The following is a 24,348-nucleotide window of genomic DNA, read 5'->3' as shown; positions in this document are numbered from 1 at the left end:
ACGAGTCTTTGCGGAGAGAAAAGTAATGTAACGGTCCGCTGTAGGCGGATGTGCGTTCTTAGTATAACATTTCGTTATAGACGGAATTACTTATGTTTACTTGGTTGGTAGTATGCAAATTAGCAAAGCCCGGGCTCTGTGTGGATTGAGAATTTACTGTATATGAAGACCAGCAGACCCCTTCAGGATCGAGCATGCTTTTCTCTGAAGGAACTGTTGGTGTTTGTTGGTCTCGTATGTTACAAATGGTGGCAGCGCACGTTACAAATGGTAGCAGCGGTGAGATGTTGACAACTGCCGATTCGGAATTTCCTTACTCACAAGTTTCCCAAACCAAGACGAGTCTTTTTGGAGTGGAAAGTAATGTAACGGTCCGCTGTAGTCGGCGGATGTGCGTTCATAGTATAACATCCCGTTATAGACGGAAGTACGTATGTTAACTTGGTTGGTATTATGCAAATTAGCAAAGCCCGGGCTCTGTGTGGATTGAGAGTTTACTGTATATAAAGTCCAGCAGACCCCTTCAGGGTCGAGCATGCTTTTCTCTAAAGGGATCTGTTGGTGTTTGTTGGTCTCGCACGTTACAAATGGTGGCAGCGCACGTTACAAATGGTGGCAGCGGTGGGATGTTGACAACTGCCGAATCGGAGTTGCCTTACTCACGAGTTTCCCAGACCAAGAATCGGACGAGTCTCATTGAAGCGGAAAGTAATGTAACGGTCCGCTGTAGTCGGCGGATGTGCGTTCATAATATTGTAACGGTCCGCTGTAGGCGGCGGATGTGCGTTCATAATAATGTTACGGTGCGCTGTAGGTGGCGGATGTGCGTTCATAGTACAACATTCTGTTATAGACGGAAGTACGTATGTTTTCTTGGTTGGTAATGTGCAAATTAGCAAAGCCCGGGCTCGGATGTATATGGACGGTTTACATTATCAGAAATCTTTATAATAAACTAAGCTGCATGTAGATCGCATAGTAATTTTAATTCAGCAATTATACTTTTCACTGTACTCATGGGATTTTAATTGTTTATGCAATAACTCACTTCTCTATTAATCGATTAAGACTTAATTATACAAAATATTCCTTAAAACCCAACAATAAAATAATACTATTATTTAAAGTTTTATGCTTCATATTATGTACCGGCATATATCCGAGATAAGTTTCAATGGTAAATGGTCGAGATGTTCCGAATGAGATAGAATAAACATGAGACGTTTGTTTATGTTCAATTTCATAAAGGAACACGCAGCACCTTTGTAATTGTTACGCGGTATGAATATTAAAGTGTTTGATAATAATTGATTTTAGCATGACTTTTAAAAGGATTATTTACTTAAGTCTTTCGATGTAAACAATGCTGAATAGACTGCAAGTTCGCTATACAAATGAGATAACATTCATAGCGCATTTGAAATGAAAACAAAGGATTTAACTACAAATACGCCGTCTTCAATTTTATTGGTTGATTGATCTGCTATAATGGAAATACTGGAATTGAGCCGAGCTATATCATTTTAAAATAAAGACGATTTTGTTGCCAAAAAGGTGAACACTATCAAGGTGCTTTTTCAAATTTATGCGGAATATTATGAATACCCGTAAAAAAATCTTTACATTTATACAGAAAGAGAAATTCGGAAATTGTTCTAACTGATTCTGGTTTCATTTAGTAGAAAACCGTACTTAACAGACGTAAGTTTTTACATTTTGTCACTTTTATTTTAAGATAACCTTTCCTTTTGCCTATGTTCGATTGCTCATGACGGAACATATTTCTCAAGCTGTTTCGCATAGTAATGATGGCAAGTTTCTGAAGTGATTGTCGTTTTCAACATAAAAGAGCAGACAAGCTCGGTTGTCGTTTCCTAAGGTGGCACTATATCGAAAGATAACGATCTATATAGAGTATAACGGCTAAAAATAGGAACGGGTTTTGCACATATGTATAATATACTTAACAATTCCACAATGGAATTCCACATGGACGCAGACTTATTTTTTGCTCAATGGGCGAACACAAGACGAGAAGATTCCACAAGCTTGGCAGCAGAAGCATAGATTAAAAACAATATCCAAACGGTCTAGAAGTATGGCAACGGTATCATCGGCTTGCTAGATAAACTGTAAAAGTCTGATTTGCTTTCAGATAGATCAACTTTAATTATGTTATTAAAAAGCTAAGGCTGTCACTTAACGTATATTTCAGATGTTCGAGTCGGTACTGTTGACACTTTTATTTGGAATTATCGGGTTGGTTTTATACGTATGGCTAACAAAGAAGGACAATGCTAGAGAGTCACCTATGCCAGGTAGGTAACGCCCTTTATATCACAAATCACACTCAAAATGAGTGCTACTCCTTTTAAAAGCAAAATATATTATACTGTCATAAATACCAGACAGACAACACATTTACTTTCATAGAAATCTTTATTGGTTATACCCAAGGGACAAAAGTAGTGCACAGCCTTTATTACACTATGTTAGCTTAAATACATAATCCATTAATTATTGATATTGTATTATATTTGTTCGTTTCAAAGCGGGTCTGCGTCTTGAAATACGTTCAAGGAACACTTTTTGTTTTCATAAAACGGTAGATACCTGACTTTGCTACAAACTTTGGCGAGTTCAAACCATGCCGTATGTCGAGAGTGAGTGGACGCGACATCGCTATTATCCGTGTCAACGGTAGTATCGTAAATCAAACAATGTTCTTTGGAAGCGGGAACGAAATTACTTTGTCCTAGTTAGTCGTTGTTATCCATCTTGCACGTCAATATAAGAATATGTAGGACGTTAATAATTGTAATGAAATGGTTTAAAATGATCGCAAGCACTTCCAGCTATACTTGTATGCGAAACATTTCAAACAAGTTTGACTTAAAATATCGCATCTTGTCGTCAATGTGACAATGTGACAGTCTATTACGCCGTTAAGCTAAGCTATCATTGTCAGGACACTGATCATAATCGAGTCTTCGATCAGTCGTGGAAGTGTTAATCCTGTTCAATGAGGTGGTCATGGTCCATACTTTCATTGCTTATGGATAAATACTTAATCAACGAGAGTACGAAGGGAATCTAAAAGGTTCGACACAAGGATACGTTTGATCTAGTACACCCATAGTCCATTCGGAGCTCCTCGGCAATATTTTGTGTATGCCGGTACATCAGTTAAAGAAGTTCGTAAATTTTGAATAATATCATTAACTAAATGTGGTGTTTAAGAGTTGTATTTATTGATTTTAGTTTAAATTGATTGCCAGTGAATTGTTTTATTGCAAACATAATTAAGATTCCGAAGAGTTAACTCATAAATTTAACTGCTTAATAAGATTACTACGCAATCTTTTTGCAGCGGATTTAAACGTACATATACCACTTTTTGAGTATGTAAACCGTAAAAATACATCCGAGGTTGTTTTCGATAAAATGGCCGAGGAGTTCTGAATGCCGAAAGTCGGGTTAAACACGTTAGGGTATTCCACTATCATACTTTGCCAGCGTTTTTAATTGTTTTTGATTGTATAAGACTACTTACGACCTATATCATTTCAATCATTCGAATGCAATAGCCTGCGACTTAAGTACACATTTTGGGTTGTCATATTGCAGTCGTTACAAAATTCACTCCATTCGCACACAATCTTATACAATATAAACGTCGTGCTACAAACCGAATAAACTGTAACAGTCCCAGGTTTGGCAGCCATGTTTCTTGACGAATCGTTATGACGTAAACAGCTTTTTTTATGGACGGACACCCAATCCAAGTTTTACTAGTTAATATATACATCTTCTAAACGACATCTTAATGTACTTTAGATGACAGTAGTGCAAAGTGAAGCACTCATTTACTGATTTTAACCCCCAGTTTTCACTTAATTTACACTGAGCGTGCCAATGCAGTTATAACCCCTACATTTACCAACGACTACAGTTTGGATTGTGTGTTTGATCCAGTTTGTGTTTGTTGTCTTGTTGCTTTGTATGTGTCTTACTTAGTGTTTGTTTGGCATTGATCCTTGTGCGTTAGGATCATTGTTATATTTTGAGGTACTGGAGTGTCCCTGTTGTTTCCAATGGTAATTAATTGCAGAGTAAAAGATATGAAATTACAAACATTAAAAATAAGTTAAGCAATGCGTTGATAATGAGGACGTTTTCCTTTCAGCTCACTATCAAGTAGACACTGAAGCCATTCATAGCTACAACGAAGGTATGTATAATACCACTTTACCAATATAAGTGATCCTGTTTGCAACAGAAAGGCAAAATAATAATGCCACTGTGTAGAGTAAAATATACTGACGGCATAATGTTGTATCAAGAAAAATGACGACACTACGTATAATAAAAGAAACAAGAATACTGACGTCATTATGTAAAATACAAAAAAACAGACGCCATATATAGATTCAAGAATACTTACGCAACAATGAAAAATGAAAATACCGACGCCACTGTGTCAAATTAAGAAAACTGATGCCACTATGTAAAACAAGAATACTAACGCCATTAGGTACAATCAACAATACTGACGCCACTATGTAAAATCTAGAACGTTGACCTAACAAATTAGTTTCCAAGAATACTGACGCTAATGTTTGTCGAATCAAATGTTTTAGCTCGACTATTCGAAGAATATGGAGGGACTATACTACTCGCCAAATCGTCGTCACCTATTTTTAATTCACTTCATACTTCACACAGTTGTGAAGGACCATTACACAATTAAGTAACATATTGCCATCATCCGTTAATGCACGAATGACACATTATTTACTTACTAACAGTTTAAAGTTTAGGGGCACATTATGTCTGGTTTGAACATGCACTCATACTCTCAAAAAAGATTTACCAAAATTAGAATTATTGTTTAAACATTCAAAAAAATAATAATAAATGTCGAAAACAATGGTTGGATATCGAGTAAATTTGAAAGAAAAACGCATAAAATACGGTATTTCAACCTTAACTGTCCATAAATGCAAAATTTATTGATCAATTAAAGGTTCATCAGTCAAAATTGATGTTTGTAATACATTTGAATGTTTGATTTTGAATAACAGTGTCACTTTAAGTTATATGGCAAGTTTGAGGTTTCACTAATAAACTACTATTTCCCTTCATTCAATTGACTTCATACTTCAAATTATTGTTAACGGCCATCACACAATAAGGTTAAATAACTCAATTATCCTAAATACAATTTATGGCCCTTGATTGTCTTCGAAAGTTAAGTTGATATATAAAAGCAACTTATGTCTTTTAACTCAGATCTCAAATTCCTATCAGTCAATGGACTTCATACCTCATACAGCTTTGCACGGCTATCAAAAAATGGATTTAATTACTTCATATTGCCCTATATACAAATCAAATTATTGATCGACTTACAAAATTTGGTTTAAGTTGTATGGCAGCTTTGGGATTTAATTCTGATCCAAAAAACGGTAATTCAATTAACTGCATACTTTACACAGTTGTCCACGGCTTATACAAAATAAGATAGCGTAACTTTATATCCACTCAAATTATATTCCATGATTTGTTTTCCTTTTCTTTCCTTTTCAATTGATATTGACAGGCACATATTATATTATTGATGTGTTCATTTCAAGGAAAAGCGGTGCATAGTTGAGCGCGCTGTCCTTGGATAGCTCTTGTTGCAATTATTCTTCTTTCTAACTTAAGACTAAATCTTCAGCTTACGACTTATTTGTCACGTCCAGTATTGGAAAATCTACATCAGTATCAAAAGTCCATTTATCAAACTTTCATCAATCACTTAAGAAAAGAAATAAATGTGTTTAATAACCTAGAAGAAACATATCTATTCTATTATTATTTGGCTGGCAATTGATAATATTTGGTTTCGTTATATCTCCTTTTTTCATATTTAGGTAATAACTGGTACATTCAAGATAAAGATGTCAAATATTGAAACGGTGTTTACGCTTTTCTCTACAAAATTCATGCAAACCATTTGCAATCGTGTTTTACACGAAAAATAGGTGAATAGATGTCACATTTTCAAAAACCATTTAAAACATATTAATATGTAGTTTTTGTATTGGTTTGATAAATCTCAGTATTCCATTCAATCAACCATTAATACCATTTGATGAGGATGTTCAACTTATTTTTTAACATTGTTTTCTTTTAAGGTCGTAAAGAAGTAGTAACTGAAGACGTTCGGACAGTCAATGGAGGTACATGTTATATTCAATACCGATATACGTTATAGTTGATTATGGTAATATGAACGAGTAAAAACAACAGAATAATAAGTTAATTTGAAATGAAGCATTATGAATAAAATGAGCTAAGTTCATGTTTATTCAACAGTTATCAACATGTTTTGGAGATTATTCATCCGAGCTTGACAATCATTAACTATTTATCATACAGCACGGGAACATGTCGGCGGTTTTTAAACTCACTAACAAAGACGATTGTCGTGTGATTATCGCCACTCATTTAGCAATTGTTCGGCGGTAGTCCACAACATATGTCGACAAATGTCCGATGATACTCGGTAGTATGTTATTTTATACAGCTGCGTCGCTTTTTTCAAGTTTTGTTACCAGATCCGGCGAGCTCTCGTCCCGAGGAAGTCGAATACCTTTCGCTATATGTCGTATAAATTTTAAGTAATGTCGCATAAGGTCAGATGGTGCCTATGTGAAAATTTGCTGTTTAAAAATTCTCAACATCGATTAAGCCTCACGTACGATGCAACGTTGTCTTGTTGCTTTGTATGTCTCTTACTTAATGTTTGTTTGGGATTGATCACTGTGCGTCAGAATCATTGTTATATGTTGAGCTTCTGAATTTGTCCCTGATGTTTCCAATGGTAATTTATTGAAGAGTAAAATCCTGTGCGAAATGATAGGAAGTAACAAACATTAGGCATACAGAAAGCATTTTTATACTATTCTTTATATTATTTAACAATGTATATTTAGGATGGTCTTTTTCAGCTCAAAATCAAGAAGTCACTGAAGCCGTTCAGAGAGACAAAGAAGGTAAATGTTATAATATAACATCGGTATAAGTGATCCTTTTTTATTAGTAATTGTGTAGTTGAATTGTATAGGATCACGACTTCTGACGCCGCTACGTAGAATGAAGAATTCTGACAGAACGATGTAAAATCAACGAAAAATGACGACACTACGTAAAATAAAAGAATAGACGATACTATGCAGAATCAAGAATACTAACGTAACAATGTATAATCAAGAATACTAACGTAACTTTGTAGAATCAAGAATACTGACGTAACTTTGTAGAATCAAGGACACTGACGTAACTATGTAGAATCAATAATACTGACGTAACTTTGTAGAATCAAGGACACTGACGTAACTATGTAGAATCAATAATACTGACGTAACTTTGTAGAATCAAGAATACAAACGTAACTTTGTAGAATCAAAAATACTGACGTAACTTTATAGAACGAAGAATACTGACGTTACTTTGTAGAATCAAGAATACTGACGTAACTATTGAGGATCAAGAATACTGACGTAACTATGTAGAATCAAGAATACTGACGTAACTTTGTAGAATCAAGAACACTGACGTAACTTTGTAAAATCAGAAACACTGACGTAACTATGTGGAATCAAGAATACTGACGTAACTTTGTAGAATCACGAACACTGACGAAACTTTGTAGAGTCAAGAACACTGACGTAACTGTGTAGAATTAAGCATTCTTACACAACTATAACGAATCAGGAATACTGACGTAACTTTGTAGAATAAAGAATACTGACGTAACTTTGTAGAATCAAGAATACTGACGTAACTTTGGAGAATCAATAATACTGACGCAACTATGTAGAATCAAGAATACTGACGTAACCAAGTATTATCAAGAATACTGACGTAACTTTGTAGAATCAAGAAAACTGACGCAACTATGTAGAATCAAGAATACTGACGTAACTTTGTAGAATCAAGAACACTGAAGTAACTATGTAGAATCAAGAATACTGACGTAACTTTATAGAATCAAGAGCACTGACGCAAGAATACGGAAGCAACTATGTAGAATCAAGAATACTGACTTAACTATGTAGAATAAAGAATACTGACGTAACTTTGTAGAATCATAAACACTGACGTGACTATGTAGAATCAAGAATTCTTACGTAACTTTGTAGAATCAAGAATACTGACGTAACTTTGTAGAATCAAGAATACTGACGTAACTATGTGGAATAAACTGACGTAACTATGTAGAATCAAGAATACTGACGCAACTATGTCGAATCAAGAATACTGACGTAACTTTGTAGAATCATGAATACTGACGTAACTATGTAGAATCAAGAATACTGACGTAACTTTGTAGAATCATGGACACTGACGTAACTTTGTAGAATCAAGAATTCTTACGTAACTTTGTAGAATCAAAAATACTGACGTAACTTTGTAGAATCAAGAATAATGAGGCCGCTAGGTAGAATCAAGAATACTGACGCCAATATGTAGAATCAAGAATACTGACGCCAATATGTAGAATCAAGAATAATGACCAACTATGTAGAATAAAAAATACTGAGGCCGCTATATAGAATCAAGAATACTGACGCCATTATGAAATATAAATAAACCATCACCACTGTGCAAAATAAAACATAATCCCGCCACTATGTACAATAGAGATACTGATGCCACTATGTAAAGTTAAAAACAATTTGTTATTCAAGAATACTAACGCAGATATGTGTATAATCAAAAACAAAAATTCAAATTCATGCAAACCATTTTCAATTATGCTTTGACATGAAAAATGAGTGATTAAAATGTCACGTTATCAAAAGTCATTTTAAACATATAAATGTGAAGCTGTTGTATTGGTTTGATAAATCTCAACATTCCTTTAAATAAACCATTAATACAAATTGATAAGATGTTTGATTTTTTTTAACATTGTTTTCTTTTAAGGTCGTAATGAAACAGCAACGGAAGAACATCGGACAGAAATTGAAGGTATATGTTATATTCGATAACGATATACGTTATAGTTGAATATGGTAATATGAACGAGTAAAAACAACAGAATAATAAGTCAATTTGAAATGAAGCCTTAACTAAGCTAAGTTCATGTATTTTCAACAGTTATCAAACATTTTTTGGAGATTATTCATACGAGCTTGACAATCATTAACTATTTATCATACAGCACGGGAACACGTCGGCGGTTTTTAAACTCATAAGACGATTGTCGTGTGAATATCGCCAATTATTTAGCAATTGTTCGACGAAAATCCACAACATAATTATATCGACAATTGTCCGATGATACTCGGTAGTAGTTTATTTTATACAGCTGCGACGCTTTTCTCTAATTTTGTTACCAGTTGCGGCGAGCTCTCGTCTCGAAGAGGCCGAATACCTTTCACTATATGTCGTATAAATTTGAAGTAATGTCGCATATGGTCAGATAGTGCCTATGATAAATAAATTCGGCTTAAGAATTCTTAACATCGATGAAGCATTACGTAGGATGCAATTTTGTCTTCTTGCTTTGTATGTGTCTTAGTTAGTGTTTGTTTGTCATTGATCCTTGTGCGTAGGGATCATTGTTATATTTCGAGCTACTGGATTTGTCCCTGTTGTTTCCAATGGTAATTTATTGCAGAGTAAACTCCTGTGGGAAATGATACGAAGTAATAAACATCAAATAAATACATGTAGCAAACACTATTTTTATTCTAGATTTTATAGTTTTTAACAATGTAAAATCAGATCGGTTTACTTTCAGCTCAAAATCAAGTAGTCACTGAAGCCGTTCAGAGAGACAACGAAGGTAAATATTATGATATAACACCGGTATATGTGATCCTTTTTTCATAGAAAATCGTGTAGTTAAACAGTATAGGATCAATACTTATGACGTCAATATATAGAATAAAGAATGCTGACGCCAATATGAAGAATCTAGAATACTGACGCCACAATGTAGAATCAGGAATACTGACGCCAATATGTAGAATCTAGAATAATGACGCCAATATGTGGAATCAAGAATAATGACGCCACTATTTAGAATCAGGATTACTGACTCAACTATGTGGAGTTAAGAATACTGACGCCGTTTTGTAGGATCAAGAATACTGACGCCACTTTGTAATACCAAGAATACTGACACCACTTAATCGAATCAAGAATACTGACGCCATTATGTAGAATCAATAATACTGACGCAACTATGTAGAATCAAGATTACTGACGCGACTGTGCAGAATCAAGAATACTGATGCAAATATTTGGAACCAAGAATACTGACGCCTCTATGTATAATCAAGGACACTGACTCAAATATACGGAATCAAGAATACTGACGCCACTTTAAAGAATCATGAATACTGTCGCGCTTTTGTAGAATCAAAAAAACTGACGCCACTATGTAGAATCAAGAATACTGACGCACTAAGGTTGAATGAAGAATACTGACGCAACTTTGTTGAATGAAGAATACTGACGCAACTATGTAGAATCAAAAATACTGACACGACTTTATAAAATCAAAAATACTAACGCAAATATGTAGATTAAAGAATACTGACGCATTTATGTTGAATGAAGAATACTAACGAAACTATGTTGATTGGAGAATACTGACGCAACAATGTTGAATGAAAAATACTGACGCCACTATCATGTTGAATGCAGAATACTGGCGCAACTATAGAGAATCAAGAATTCTGACCTCATTATTTTAATTAAGAATACTGACGCCACTATGTGGAATCAAGAATACTGACGCAACTATGTAAAATCAAGAATACTGACGCAAATATGTTGAATCAAGAATACTTACGCAACTATTTAGAATTAAGAATACTGACGGAACTTTGTGGAATCAAGAATACTGACGCCAATATGTAGAATCAAGAATACAGACGCCAATATGTGGAATGAAGAATCCTCACGCATTTTTTTAGAATCAATAATACTAAAGTTACTATGTGGAATGAAGAATATTTACGTCCTTATGTAATATCAAGAATACTGACGCCGCTATGAAATTTAAATAAAATATCGAGACTTTGAAAAATTAAACAGTCTGCTGCCATTATGTATAATTAAGAAAACTAATGCCACTATGTAAAGTAAAAAACAATTTGGTATTCAAGAATACTGACGCAAATATGTGTATAATCAAAAACAAAAATTTAAATTCATGCAAACCATTTTTAATTATGCTTTGACATGAATAATGAGTGATTAAGATGTCACATTATCAAATGTCATTTTAAACATTTAAATGTGAAGCTGTTGTATTGGTAGATAAATCTCAACAATCCTTTATATAAACCATTAATACCATTTGATGAAATGTTTGACTTATTTTTAACATTGTTTTCTTTTAAGGTCGTAATGAATCAGTAACTGAAGAAGTTCGGGCAGAAATTGAAGGTACTTGTTACATTCAATACCGATTTACGTTATAGTTGAATATGGTAATATGAACGAGTAATACAAAAGGATAATAAGTTAATTTGAAATGAAACCTTAAATGAGCTATGTTCATGTATTTTCAACAGACATCAACATTTTTTTGGGAGATTATTCATACGAGCTTGATACTCATTAACTATTTATCTTATTGCACGGGAACATGTCGGCTGTTCGAAACTCATTTAGCCATTTTTCGGCGATAATCCACAATATATGTCGGCAATTTTCCGATGATACTCGGGAGTAGTATATTTTTTAACAGCTGGGGTGCTTTTTTCTACTTTTGTAACCAGTTACGGCGATCTGTCGTCTCGAGGAAGTCGAATACCTTTCGCTATATGTCGTATATATTCGAACTAATGTCGGCTATGGTCAGATAGTGCCTATGAGAAAAAGTGCTGCTGAAGAATTCTCAACATCGATAAAGCCTCACGTACGATGCAACTTTGTCTTCTTGCTTTGAATGTGTCTTACTTAGTGTTCGTTTGTCATTGATCCTTTTGCGTAGGGATCATTGTTATATTTTGAGCTACTGGATTTGTCCCTGTTATTTCCAACGGTAATATCTTGCAGAGTAAACTCCTGTGCGAAATAATACCAAGTAATTAACATAAAACAAAGAGCAACAATCTTTTTTATTCTAGATTTTATAGTTTTTAACAATGTAAAATCTGATCGGTTTACTTTCAGCTCAAAATCAAGGAGTCACTGAAGCCGTTCAGAGAGACAACGAAGGTAATAGTTATGATATAACACCGGTATACGTGATCCTGTTTTGATAAGAAATTGTGTAGTTAAACAGAATAGGATCATACTTCTGATGCCACTAAGCAGACTGAAGAATTATGACGACACAGTGTAAGATCAAAGACAATTGATGCCACTAGGTAAAATAAAACATAGAAGATACTATGTGGAATCAAGAATACTGACGCCACTATGTAGAATCAAGAATACTGACGCCACTATGTAGAATCAAGAATACTGACGCCATTGTGTAGAATCAAGAATAATGACCTCACTATGTAGAATCAAGAATTATGACGTTACTATGTAGAATCAAGAATACTGACGCCACTATGTAGAACCAAGAATACTGAGGCCGCTAAGTAGAATCAAGAATACTGACGCCACTATGTAGAATCAAGAATACTGACGTAACTATGTAGAATCAAGAATACTGACGTTACTAATGTAGAATCAAGAATACTGACACGACTTTGTAGAATCAAGAATACTGAGGCCGCTATGTAGAATCAAGAATACTGACGCCAATATGTAGAATCAAGAATACTTAGGCCGCTATGTAGAATCAAGAATACTGACCAACTATATAGAATCAAGAATACTGAGTCCGCTATATAAAATCAAGAATACTGACGCCATTATGAAATATGAATAAACCATCACCACTGTGCAAAATAAAACATAATCCCGCCACTATGTACAATCAAGAATACTGACGCCACTATGTAAAGTCAAAAACAATTTGTTATTCAAGAATACTAACGCAGATATGTGTATAATCAAAAACAAAAATTCAAATTCATGCAAACCATTTTTAATTATGCTTTGACATGAATAATGAGTGATTAAGATGTCACATTATCAAATGTCATTTTAAACATATAAATGTGAAGCTGTTGTATTGGTTTGATAAATCTCAACATTCCTTTATATAAACCATTAATACCATTTGATGAAATGTTTGACTTATTTTTAACATTGTTTTCTTTTAAGGTCGTAATGAAACAGTAACTGAAGAAGTTCGGGCAGAAATTGAAGGTACATGTTATATTCGATAACGATATACGTTATAGTTGAATATGGTAATATGAACGGGTAAAAACAACAGGATGATAAGTCAATTTGAAATGAAGCCTTAAATAAGCTAAGTTCATGTATTTTCAACAGTTATCAACATTTTTGGAGATTATTCATACGAGCTTGATACTCATTAACTATTTATCATACAGCACGGGAACATGTCGGCTGTTCGAAACTCATTTAGCCATTGTTCGGCGATAATCAACAATATATGTCGACAATTTTCCGATGATACTCAGGAGTAGTATATTTTTTAACAGCTGTTGTGCTTTTTTTCTACTTTTGTAACCAGTTACGACGATCTGTCGTCTCGAGGAAGTCGAATACCTTTCGATATATGTCGTATATATTCGAACTAATGTCGCATATGGTCAGATAGTGCCTATGAGAAAAAGTGCTGCTTAAGAATTCTCAACATCGATAAAGCCTCACGTACGATGCAACTTTGTCTTTTTGCTTTGTATGTGTCTTACTTAGTGTTTGTTTGTCATTGATCCTTTTGCGTAGGGATCATTGTTATATTTGGAGCTACTGGATTTGTCCCTGTTATTTCCAACGGTAATTTCTTGCAGAGTAAACTCCTGTGCGAAATAATACCAAGTAATTAACATAAAACAAAGAGCAACAATCTTTTTTATTCTAGATTTTATAGTTTTTAACAATGTTAAATCTGATCGGTTTACTTTCAGCTCAAAATCAAGGAGTCACTGAAGCCGTTCAGAGAGACAACGAAGGTAATAGTTATGATATAACACCGGTATACGTGATCCTGTTTTGATAAGAAATTGTGTAGTTAAACAGAATAGGATCATACTTCTGATGCCACTACGCAGACTGAAGAATTATGACGACACAGTGTAAGATCAAAGACAATTGATGCCACCAGGTAAAATAAAACATAGAAGATACTATGTGGAATCAAGAATACTGACGCCACTATGTAGAATATAGATAACTGACGCCACAATGTAGATTCAAGAATTCTGACGTTACTATGTAGAATCAGGAATACTTGCGTTACTATATAGAATCAAGAATACTGATGCCACTATGTAGACTCAAGAATACTGAGGCCGCTAAGTAGAATCAAGAATACTGACGTTACTATATAGAATCAAGAATAATGACGTTACTATACAGAATCAAGAACACTGACGCCATTTTGTAGAATCAAGAATACTGACGCCACAATGTAGAATCAAGAATTCTAACGTTACTATGCAGAATCAAGAATACTGACGTTACTATATGGAATCAAGAATACTGACGCCACTATGTAGAATCAAGAATACTGAGGCCGCTAAGTAGAATCAAGAATACTGACGCCACTATATAGAATCAAGAATACTGGCGTAACTATGTAGAATCAAGAATAATGACGCCACTATGTAGAATCAAGAATACTGACGCGACTTTGTAGAATCAAGAATACTGAGGCCGCTATAGAAAATCAAGAATACTGACGCCACTATGTAGAATCAAGAATACTGACGTTACTATATAGAATCAAGAATAATGACGTTACTATACAGAATCAAGAACACTGACGCCATTTTGTAGAATCAAGAATACTGACGCCACAATGTAGAATCAAGAATTCTAACGTTACTATGCAGAATCAAGAATACTGACGTTACTATATGGAATCAAGAATACTGACGCCACTATGTAGAATCAAGAATACTGAGGCCGCTAAGTAGAATCAAGAATACTGACGCCACTATATAGAATCAAGAATACTGGCGTAACTATGTAGAATCAAGAATAATGACGTTACTATGTAGAATCAAGAATACTGACGCGACTTTGTAGAATCAAGAATACTGAGGCCGCTATAGAAAATCAAGAATACTGACGCCACTATGTAGAATCAAGAATACTGAGGCCGCTAAGTAGAATCAAGAATACTGACGCCATTATGTAGAATCAAGAATACTGACGTAACTATGTAGAATCAAGAATACTGACGTTACTATGTAGAATCAAGAATACTGACACGACTTTGTAGAATCAAGAATACTGAGGCCGCTATGTAGAATCAAGAATACTGACGCCAATATATAGAATCAAGAATACTGAGTCCGCTATATAAAATCAAGAATACTGACGCCATTATGAAATATAAATAAACCATTGCCACTGTGCAAAATAAAACATAATGCCGCCATTATGTACAATCAAGAATACTGACGCCACTATGTAAGGTTAAAACAATTTGTTATTCTAGAATACTAACGCAAATATGTGTATAATAAAAAAAATCAAATTCATGCAAACCATTTTTAATTATGCTTTGACATGAATAATGAGTGATTAAGATGTCACATTATCGAATGTCATTTTAAACATATAAATGTGAAGCTGTTGTATTGGTTTGATAAATCTCAACATTCCTTTATATAAACCATTAATACCATTTGATGAAATGTTTGACTTATTTTTAACATTGTTTTCTTTTAAGGTCGTAATGAAACAGTAACTAAAGAAGTTCGGGCAGAAATTGAAGGTACATGTTATATTCGATAACGATATACGTTATAGTTGAATATGGTTATATGAACGGGTAAAAACAACAGGATGATAAGTCAATTTGAAATGAAGCCTTGAATAAGCTAAGTTCATGTATTTTCAACTGTTATCAACATTTTTGGAGATTATTCATACAAGATCAACATTTTTGGATATTATTCATCCGAGCTTGACAATCATTTACTATTTACCATATTGAACGGGAACATGTCGGCGGTTTTTAAACTCATAAGACGATTGTCGTGTGAATATCGCCAATCATTTAGCAATCGTTCGGCGATAATCCACAGCATATGTCGACAATGGTCCGATGATACTCGGTAGTAGTTTACTTTCATAGCTGCGACGCTTTTTCCACATTTGTTACCATTTGCGGCAAGCTCTCGTCTCGAAGAGATCGAATACCTTTCGTTTTATGTCATATAAATTTTGAAGTAATGTCGCGTATGGTCAGATAGTGCCTATGAAAAACAGTGCTGCTTAAGAATTCTCAACATCGATAAAGCCTCACGTACGATGCAACTTTGTCTTCTTGCTTCGTATGTGTCTTACTTAGTGTTTGTGTGGCACTGATCCTTGTGTGTATGGATCATTGTAATATTTGGAGCTACTTACTGGTAATTTCTTGCAGAGTTAACTCCTTTGCGAAATGATATTAAGTAATAAACATTAAATAAAAACATGTAGCAAACAATATTATTATTCTAGATTTTATAGTTTTTAACAATGTAAACTCGTATCGGTTTACTTTCAGCTCAAAATCAAGTAGTCACTGAAGCCTTTCAGAGAGACAAAGAAGGTAAATATTATGATATAACGCCGGTATATATGATCCTGTTTTCATTAGAAATCGTGTAGTTAGACTGTATAGTATCAATACTTCTGACGCCACTACGCGGACTGAAAAATTCTGAAGACTAAGTGTAAAATCAAAGATAATTGATTCCACTACGTAAAATAAAACTTAAAATCAAGATTACTGACGCCACTATGTAGAATCAAGAATACTAACGCCACTTTGTAGAATCAAGAATACTGACACCACTATGTAGAATCAGGAATTCTGACATTACTATATAGAATCAAGAATACTGACGCCAATATGTAGAATCAAGAATACTGACACCAATATGTAGAATCTAGAATTTTGACGCCACTATGTGGAATCAATAATACTGACGCCAATATGTAGAAACTAGAATACTGACGCCAATATGTGGAATCAAGGATAATGACGCAACTATGAAAAATCAAGATTACTGACTCAACTATGTGGAATCAAGATTACTGACGCCACTATGTAGGATCAAGAATACTGACGCTATTTTGTAGAATGAAGAATACTGACGTAACTATGTAGAATCAAGAATACTAACGCGACTTTGTAGAATCAAGAATACTGACGCAAATATATGTGGAATCGAGAATACTGACGCCACTATGTTGAATCAAGAATACTGACGCAAACATGTAGAATCAAGAATACTGACGCCACTATTTAGAATCTAGTATACTGACGCCACTATGTAGAATCAAGAATACTGGCACGACCTTGTAGAATCAAGAATACTGACGCAACTATGTTGAATAAAGAATACTGACGCAACTATATAGAATCAAAAAAACTGACGAGACTATGTAGAATCAAGAATACTGACACACTTATGTTGAATGAAGACTTCTGACGAAACTAATAATATGTTGAATGAAGAATACTGACGCAACTAGTTAAATAAAAAATACTGACGCCACTATGTTGAATGATGAATACTGACGCAACTATGCAGAATAAAGAATACTGACCTCATTTTATAGAATCAAGAATACTGACGCCACTATGTCAAGTCAAAAACAATTTGGTATTAAAGAATGCTAACGAAAATATGTGTATAATCAAAAACAAAAATTCAAGTTTCATGCAAACCATTTTCAATTATGCTTTTACATGAATAATGAGTTATTTCATGTCACATTATCAAAGTCATTTAAAACATGTTAATGCGAAGCTGTTTTATTGGTTTGGTTAACCTAAAACTTCCTTTAAATTAACCATAAATGCCATTTGATGAGGATGTTTTACTTATTTTTAACATTGTTTTATTTTAAGGTCGTAATGAATCAGTAACTGAAGAAGTTTGGACAGTAGTTGAAGGTACTTGTTATATTCAATACCGATATACGTTTTAGTTTAATATGATTATATGAACGATTAAAGAAAAAAGGATAATAAGTTAATTTGAAATGAAACCTTAAATAAGCTAAGTTCATGTATTCTCAACAGTTATCAACATTTTTTTGGGGAAAAATCATCCGAGCTTGATAATCATTAACTATTTATCATACAGCACGGGAACATGTCGCCTGTTTGAAACTCATTAAGCCATTGTTCGGCGATAATCCACAACATATGTCGACAATTATCCGATGATACTCCGGAGTAGTTTATTGTTTAACAGCTGCGACGCTTTTTTCTACTTTTGTAACCAGATACGGGGAGCTCTCGTTTCGAAAAATTTGAATACCTTTCGCAATATGTCGTATATATTCGAACTAATATCGCACATGGTCAGATAGTGCCTATAAAATTTACTGCATAGAAATTCTCAACATCGATTTGACAATTTGGTACTCATGAATACAAACGCAAATATGTGTATAATCAAAAACCAAAAAATCTAATTTTATACAAACCATTTGCATTTATGCTTTTGCATGAATAATAAGTGTTTAGATGTCACATTATCAAAAGTCATTTAAAATATGTTAATATGTAGCTGTTGTACTTGTTAGTAGATTACACAACGACTATATATAACCCATTAATACCAGTTGATGAAGATGTTCAACTTATTTTTGTCCTATTGTTTTCCTTTAAGGTTGTAATGAAGCAGTAACTGAAGAAGTTCGGACAGAAAATGGAGGTAAATGTTATATTCGATACCGATATACGTTATTGTTGAATATGTTAATAAGAATGCGAAAAAAATAAAAAGAGAATAACTTAATTTGAGATAAAGCATTAGGTAAGCATAGTTCTATTCAATAGTTATCGACTAAACATAAATAGAAATGGATATATTGGTGTGAATTTTTTTTTAATGTATAATAATATAGTCTTAATGGAGATTTAGGCCAATAAACCTAAAATAAACAATTTTGACATAGAATCGAAACAATAAAATAGAAAGGCAGATGAGCGTGTTTCATGCAAGATGCGTATGAATTATAGAAGTATGAAGTGAGGCACTCGTTAATTGATTTAAATCACAGTTTTCCCTTTATTGCACTGACCGTGCCAATGCGGGTATTACTCCAGCATTTACCAACGACGACAGTATTGGATTGTGTCTAATCCAGTTTGAATTTGTTGTCTTGTTGCGTTGTGCTGTCTTACTTAGAATTAGCTTGACATTGATCCTTGTGCGTCAGAATCAATGTTGTTGTTTTTTTTGAGCTACTGGGTTTGTCCCTGTAGTTTCGAATGGACTTTATTGCAGGGTAAAATCCTGTGTTAATGATGAGAAAGAAAAGGGATTTAAAACGGCAAGCAATCTCTTGACACTTGTCTTTATATTTATAAAAAAAATGTATAATCAGGACGGTTCTTTTTCAGCTCAAAATCAAGCAGCCAGTAAAGCCTTTCAGAGAGACAACGAAAGTACGTGTTATAATATAACACATATAATAATACTTGTATAAGTGATCCTGTTTGCAACAGCAACCGTGTCATTAATTATACTGTGTAGAATGAAGAATAATGACGCAACTATGTAGAATCAAGAATACTGTCAATACAGTGTAGAATCAAGAAAAATGATGCCTTACGTGAAATGATAGAGTCAAGAATACTGACGTCATTTTGTAAAATCAATAATATTGACGCCACTATATAGAATCAAAAGTACTGACGCCACTATGGAAAATGAAAAACCACTGCGTAAAAAAGAATACTGATTCCACGATGTAAAATCAATAATACTGACGCAACTTTGTAAAGTCAAGAATGCTGACGCAACAATTTAGAATTCAAGAATATGTGTAAAATTAAAAAGATCTCATTTTGAAATTCATGCAAACTTTTTGTAATTATGCTTATACATTAATACAAAGTCATTATATATTACAAAATCACAATATTACAAGTCATTTAAAACATGTTCATTTGTAGCTTTTGTATTGGTTTGATAAATTTCACTGCTTTTTTAGATAAATCATTAATACCAGTTGATGAAAATGTTCAGCGTATGTTTAACTTTTTTTTCTTTTTAGGTCGTAATGAAGCAGTAACTGAAGACGTTCGGACAGAAAATGAAGGTACATGTTATATTCGATACCGATGTACCTTTAAGTTGAATATGGTAATGAAAACGCCCAATCCAACAGCTTCATAAGTTATCCTCTACAATTCATAATATAACACTCTTTTCATTTTTGAGGATTTATTCATCCGAGCTTGACCACCATTTAGTCATACCTAACGGGGACATGTCGGTGCTATTTAAAGTCATAGGACGACTTTCTTGTGAATATCGACAATCACTTAGCAATTGTTCGGCGATAATGCACAGTATATGTCGACAATTTTCCGATGATACTCGGCATATTTTTATTTTGCCACCTGTTGTGGCGAACTCTCGCCGCGAGGGACTCGAATATTTTCGCTATATGTCGTATGACATCGAACTAAGGTCGATGCATATGGTCGGATAGTGCCTATGAGATGATTTGTTGCTTAAGAATTCTCGCCATCGAGGAAACTCTACGCAAAAAAACTACTATACACATTTGCGCATGAAGTAATCAGTTTACCCAAAGTTCCTATTTGCCCAGCAATAAAAGAATCTTGTCATGGAATATTGAAGAACCATTTTCGTCATTAAACTATTCATTCTCGAGAAATACCCATTCGAGAAAATGCAACAGAATAGTTCAAATAAATCTACAATTATAATGTTAGTGTGTATGTCGCAAACTGCAGTATATAATAGTATTATCTTTAAAAACAACATAACTGATACCGGATCATGGTAAAGCATTATCAAACGACAACACATATGCATGAATATAGAAATTAGAAACTAAAACATATTTTCGTGAACTATGGGGCGTGGTCATCAATTTGTTCGCCAAACAACGGTCGTCGAGTGGTTGAAAGTCACTTGCAAAGTGGTTGTTGTCGGTTGTCCTTGTTTGGTCTGCTATTAACTGATGATGTTTGCCTCGTCATGTGCAGTCAAAGGTGGCGAATATCCTTATTTAGAAACGAAAGTGCTTAACGGAACGCTTAAGTGCATGTAAAAATGTGCTACATAAGAAAAGTTTATACTATTCTAATAACATATCTTCGCATATGAATGTTTTCTATTTTAGCCAATGCCGTGCTGAATGCTTTTGATGAAGATTCAATGGTAGGTTAATATTGTTGCTATATAAACACCTTTTACACGTAAAGTTTCAGTTTATCTAGTTTTTCATAATTTAACCCATCGCCTGATACCAACGGTATGTAATTACGCACTACCAATGTAATGTTAACGGGGCGTGCCGTTTTTTATTTTCATATCCAAGTAAATATACAGATTTTTATTTATTTAAATTTTCCAATATATATTGAAGCCTTTCTGTTTTGCTGTTTAAATTAACACCTCATCCTTACTCTAGATAACTAATATAGCAATTGTAGATAACTGACACATAAACGTGCCAATGTTTATTTTTAATGTTCCTACAATTTTTAGGATTCCTTCGAGGAAATAACAATGACGGAAGAAATGCAATACGAATATGAACAAACGCTAGGCAGAGGAGGAATTGTCGCTTTGCAGAAAAAGATAAACTCGCAGTTGAACGATTGGAAAAATACAGAGATACGGTTTGCTATCATTGGTGAATCAGGATCAGGCAAGTCCTCCTTTATAAACGCAATGCTTGGACTTAGTGGGGACGATCCTCAAGCGGCAAAGGTAGGCTGCAATGAGTGCACGACAGAATGTCAAGAATTTCAACACCCTCAAAAGAAGACATTATTTTTTAATGATCTTCCTGGTGTAGGAACCTCAAATTTTAAGAGAGAATCTTACCTAGAAACGGTGCAGTTTCAACGTTTCCACTTCTTTATATTGATAACAAGTTGTCGGCTTAAAGAAAACGACATATGGCTAGCTGAAGAAATCCTAAAGAATAAAAAGCACTTCTATTTCGTCAGAACCAAAATAGATGCCGACATAAGATCGGACAAAAAAGCCCATCCGTCAACACACAATCAAGACAACTTGATTCAAGCCATTCGAACCAAAACAGCCGAACATTTGAAAACAGCACACATGAGTCAAACCAATGTTTTTCTGATAGACAATTATGATACAAGACGTTTTGACTTTGATAAACTGAATGAAAGATTCATTCTCGACGCATCGTCACACATAAAGAAATCAATGATCTTTTCGATATCGACAGTAAGTTCTGGCATTCGAAAGGAAAAGGTCGCTGCTCTTCGTTCGCGGATAAAACGACAGGCATTGCTTGCTTCGATCGGCTCACTTACCCCGATTCCAGGAGTTGGATTAGCTTGTGAAGTTGCAATACTTATGACGGAAGTGACATTTTACAAATTACAATTAGGAACTGATGCAGAAACCATGGAACAGCTGGCAGCAAAGATGCGTATATCTTTGGAAGCGTTGTACGCGAAAACCGGTACGACTTCACACATTCTCTTAGCATCAAAAGAAAGCTTTCTTAGAGTTTGTGCTGAAATTGTTTTGTCTGAAACGTCAGAGACCCTACTTAAACTGACTATTCCTATTTTAGGAAATTTAGTGTCTGCAGTGGGTACCTTTCCTGTGTGTTGCTATACATTGAACAGCTTACTGAACATGTGCAATAAAGAGGCTAAGAATGTGAACAAGGCGTTCGAGGAAAGTATGGTTAACAAAACATGTATCGAAATCGAGTGATTTTAAACGAACCAACACTGTCAAAAACAAACGTGTACAATGTATCGCGTTCATCAGCCCGGGATTATTTGGTGTTTGCAAATGGCTCTTAAGCAGCAAATCATGAGATCTTTTTGGACAGTATAAAGTACTGTCGTATGAATTATATTATTTTTTGGCATGCAAGTATAACATTTCCCCCAACCTCATATCAGTAGATCCAATAATTTAACCGTGCTAGAAATTCTTATCTTGCCCACGGACGAAGTCATGGAAACCTTGTCTTGTGGCAATATTTAGAATGCTTATTGATATTTCTCGCTTCAAGTGTCACCATTCAATAGTTTTCACGCATCTTTCATGAAAAAATGCTTCTCTCTCTTTGAACTATTTAAAGACCGATTTGCCTATTAACATAACCTGAATCAATGCGCGCACATCCATGACAACCACGAATTATCGCATTTACTTTTATTTATTTTCACAACGCACAAAAGAGTTCTAGCAAAAATACATTTTACTCAATTTTTTGTTAAGCTGGGAGATAAAACATCTACCATAGCCGCTTGTGATATACATGTTTAACCCAACCCTCGCGCAGGGTGTTTAGCGGAAACTCGGTTAATCTCGTTTCCGCAAAACACCCTACGCTCGGGTCAGAATGAACCTATCTTACACTCTCGGCCATCGAATATACTTAAAGAATAAACATTTAACCCCCCCCCCCCAACCTATATATTAAGGAATGAGTGCGAACGTTGGTCGTAAATCTGTTTGTACCATTATTTTATTTGCGTTTGCTATTTAGATATGTTTGATCTTTGTCGTGTTAAAAAGTGTAACATTCATTGAAAATGGGACATAATTCGGCTTTTAACATGTTCTATTTGATTATCGTCAATAGATATGTTCAGCATTAATGTGTTTTTGCACGAGTATGATGCCGCCGCCGACAACATTACCAAGATTATGAACTACTTTTACTAGTGTTTTAGTTGACGCCCGTGCCGTTTAGCTACCAAGATGTAATGTTTCAGTACCCGGTCTTGAACAAATCAAAATGAACAGGGTATACAGCTAATTGAAGCTATTTTGTAAGGTACAACCTATGTGCATTAATATATCTTATTATGTTTTCACAAAATGCACAAAAAATCACATGTGCATGCCTGTTTTAAGAAACTATTATTTAAAGTTTGGACCAAAAATGTGTCAGTTATCTACAATGCTGCTTCATATATTTGCACTAAGTACACTCAAGTGGAAATGCTGATAGAACAGACACCAGCAATGTTACCGAACAACTGTTTATATAACTAAAGACCTAACAAGAACAGTTTTGATATGTTTAAATAGAAATACCTGTCCTGAATATATATCCGTTACTGTAGCTATTAAAAACAAATGAATTAGATGATAAATTCCATTTCTACTTTAATCGATGGAAAAACAACAACAAATTCGTAGACTTAGCTATAAGACGTTAAACGTGTGATGGCATATCAGTGTTTATAAATGATTTAATGGCGTTACTAGTGACGGTCTTGCTGCTGCTGTC

At 34.3% G+C, this 24,348-nt stretch overlaps 1 protein-coding gene across 1 annotated transcript; it reads left to right on the top strand.

Annotated features, from left to right (window-relative positions):
* The first annotated feature begins 2,311 nt into the window (after positions 1-2,311).
* LOC128225899 (interferon-inducible GTPase 5-like) lies at positions 2,312-23,118 on the top strand. Its single transcript, XM_052935796.1, has 17 exons — positions 2,312-2,318; positions 4,187-4,231; positions 6,183-6,227; positions 6,999-7,043; positions 9,800-9,844; positions 11,413-11,457; positions 12,190-12,234; positions 13,240-13,284; positions 14,016-14,060; positions 15,788-15,832; positions 16,610-16,654; positions 17,963-18,007; positions 18,732-18,776; positions 19,469-19,513; positions 20,125-20,169; positions 21,226-21,263; positions 21,594-23,118. The coding sequence occupies exons 1-17, from the start codon at positions 2,312-2,314 to the stop codon at positions 22,809-22,811; spliced, it is 1,893 nt and encodes a 630-aa protein (XP_052791756.1). The 3' UTR covers positions 22,812-23,118.
* The last annotated feature ends 1,230 nt before the right edge of the window (positions 23,119-24,348 follow it).

This window comes from Mya arenaria, chromosome 3 (assembly GCF_026914265.1).
Source record: "Mya arenaria isolate MELC-2E11 chromosome 3, ASM2691426v1".
Taxonomy (NCBI): domain Eukaryota; kingdom Metazoa; phylum Mollusca; class Bivalvia; order Myida; family Myidae; genus Mya; species Mya arenaria.
The sequence above is the reverse complement of the archived record's forward strand: the minus strand, read 5'-3'. Positions and strand labels throughout refer to the sequence as shown.

Bases quoted from the DNA above. Each gene is read 5' to 3' on its own strand.
- LOC128225899 (XM_052935796.1), top strand. The intron at 14,061-15,787 runs GTAATAGTTATG...TTTTCTTTTAAG, and splicing joins CGTTCAGAGAGACAACGAAG to GTCGTAATGAAACAGTAACT. The intron at 16,655-17,962 runs GTAAATATTATG...TTTTATTTTAAG, and splicing joins CTTTCAGAGAGACAAAGAAG to GTCGTAATGAATCAGTAACT.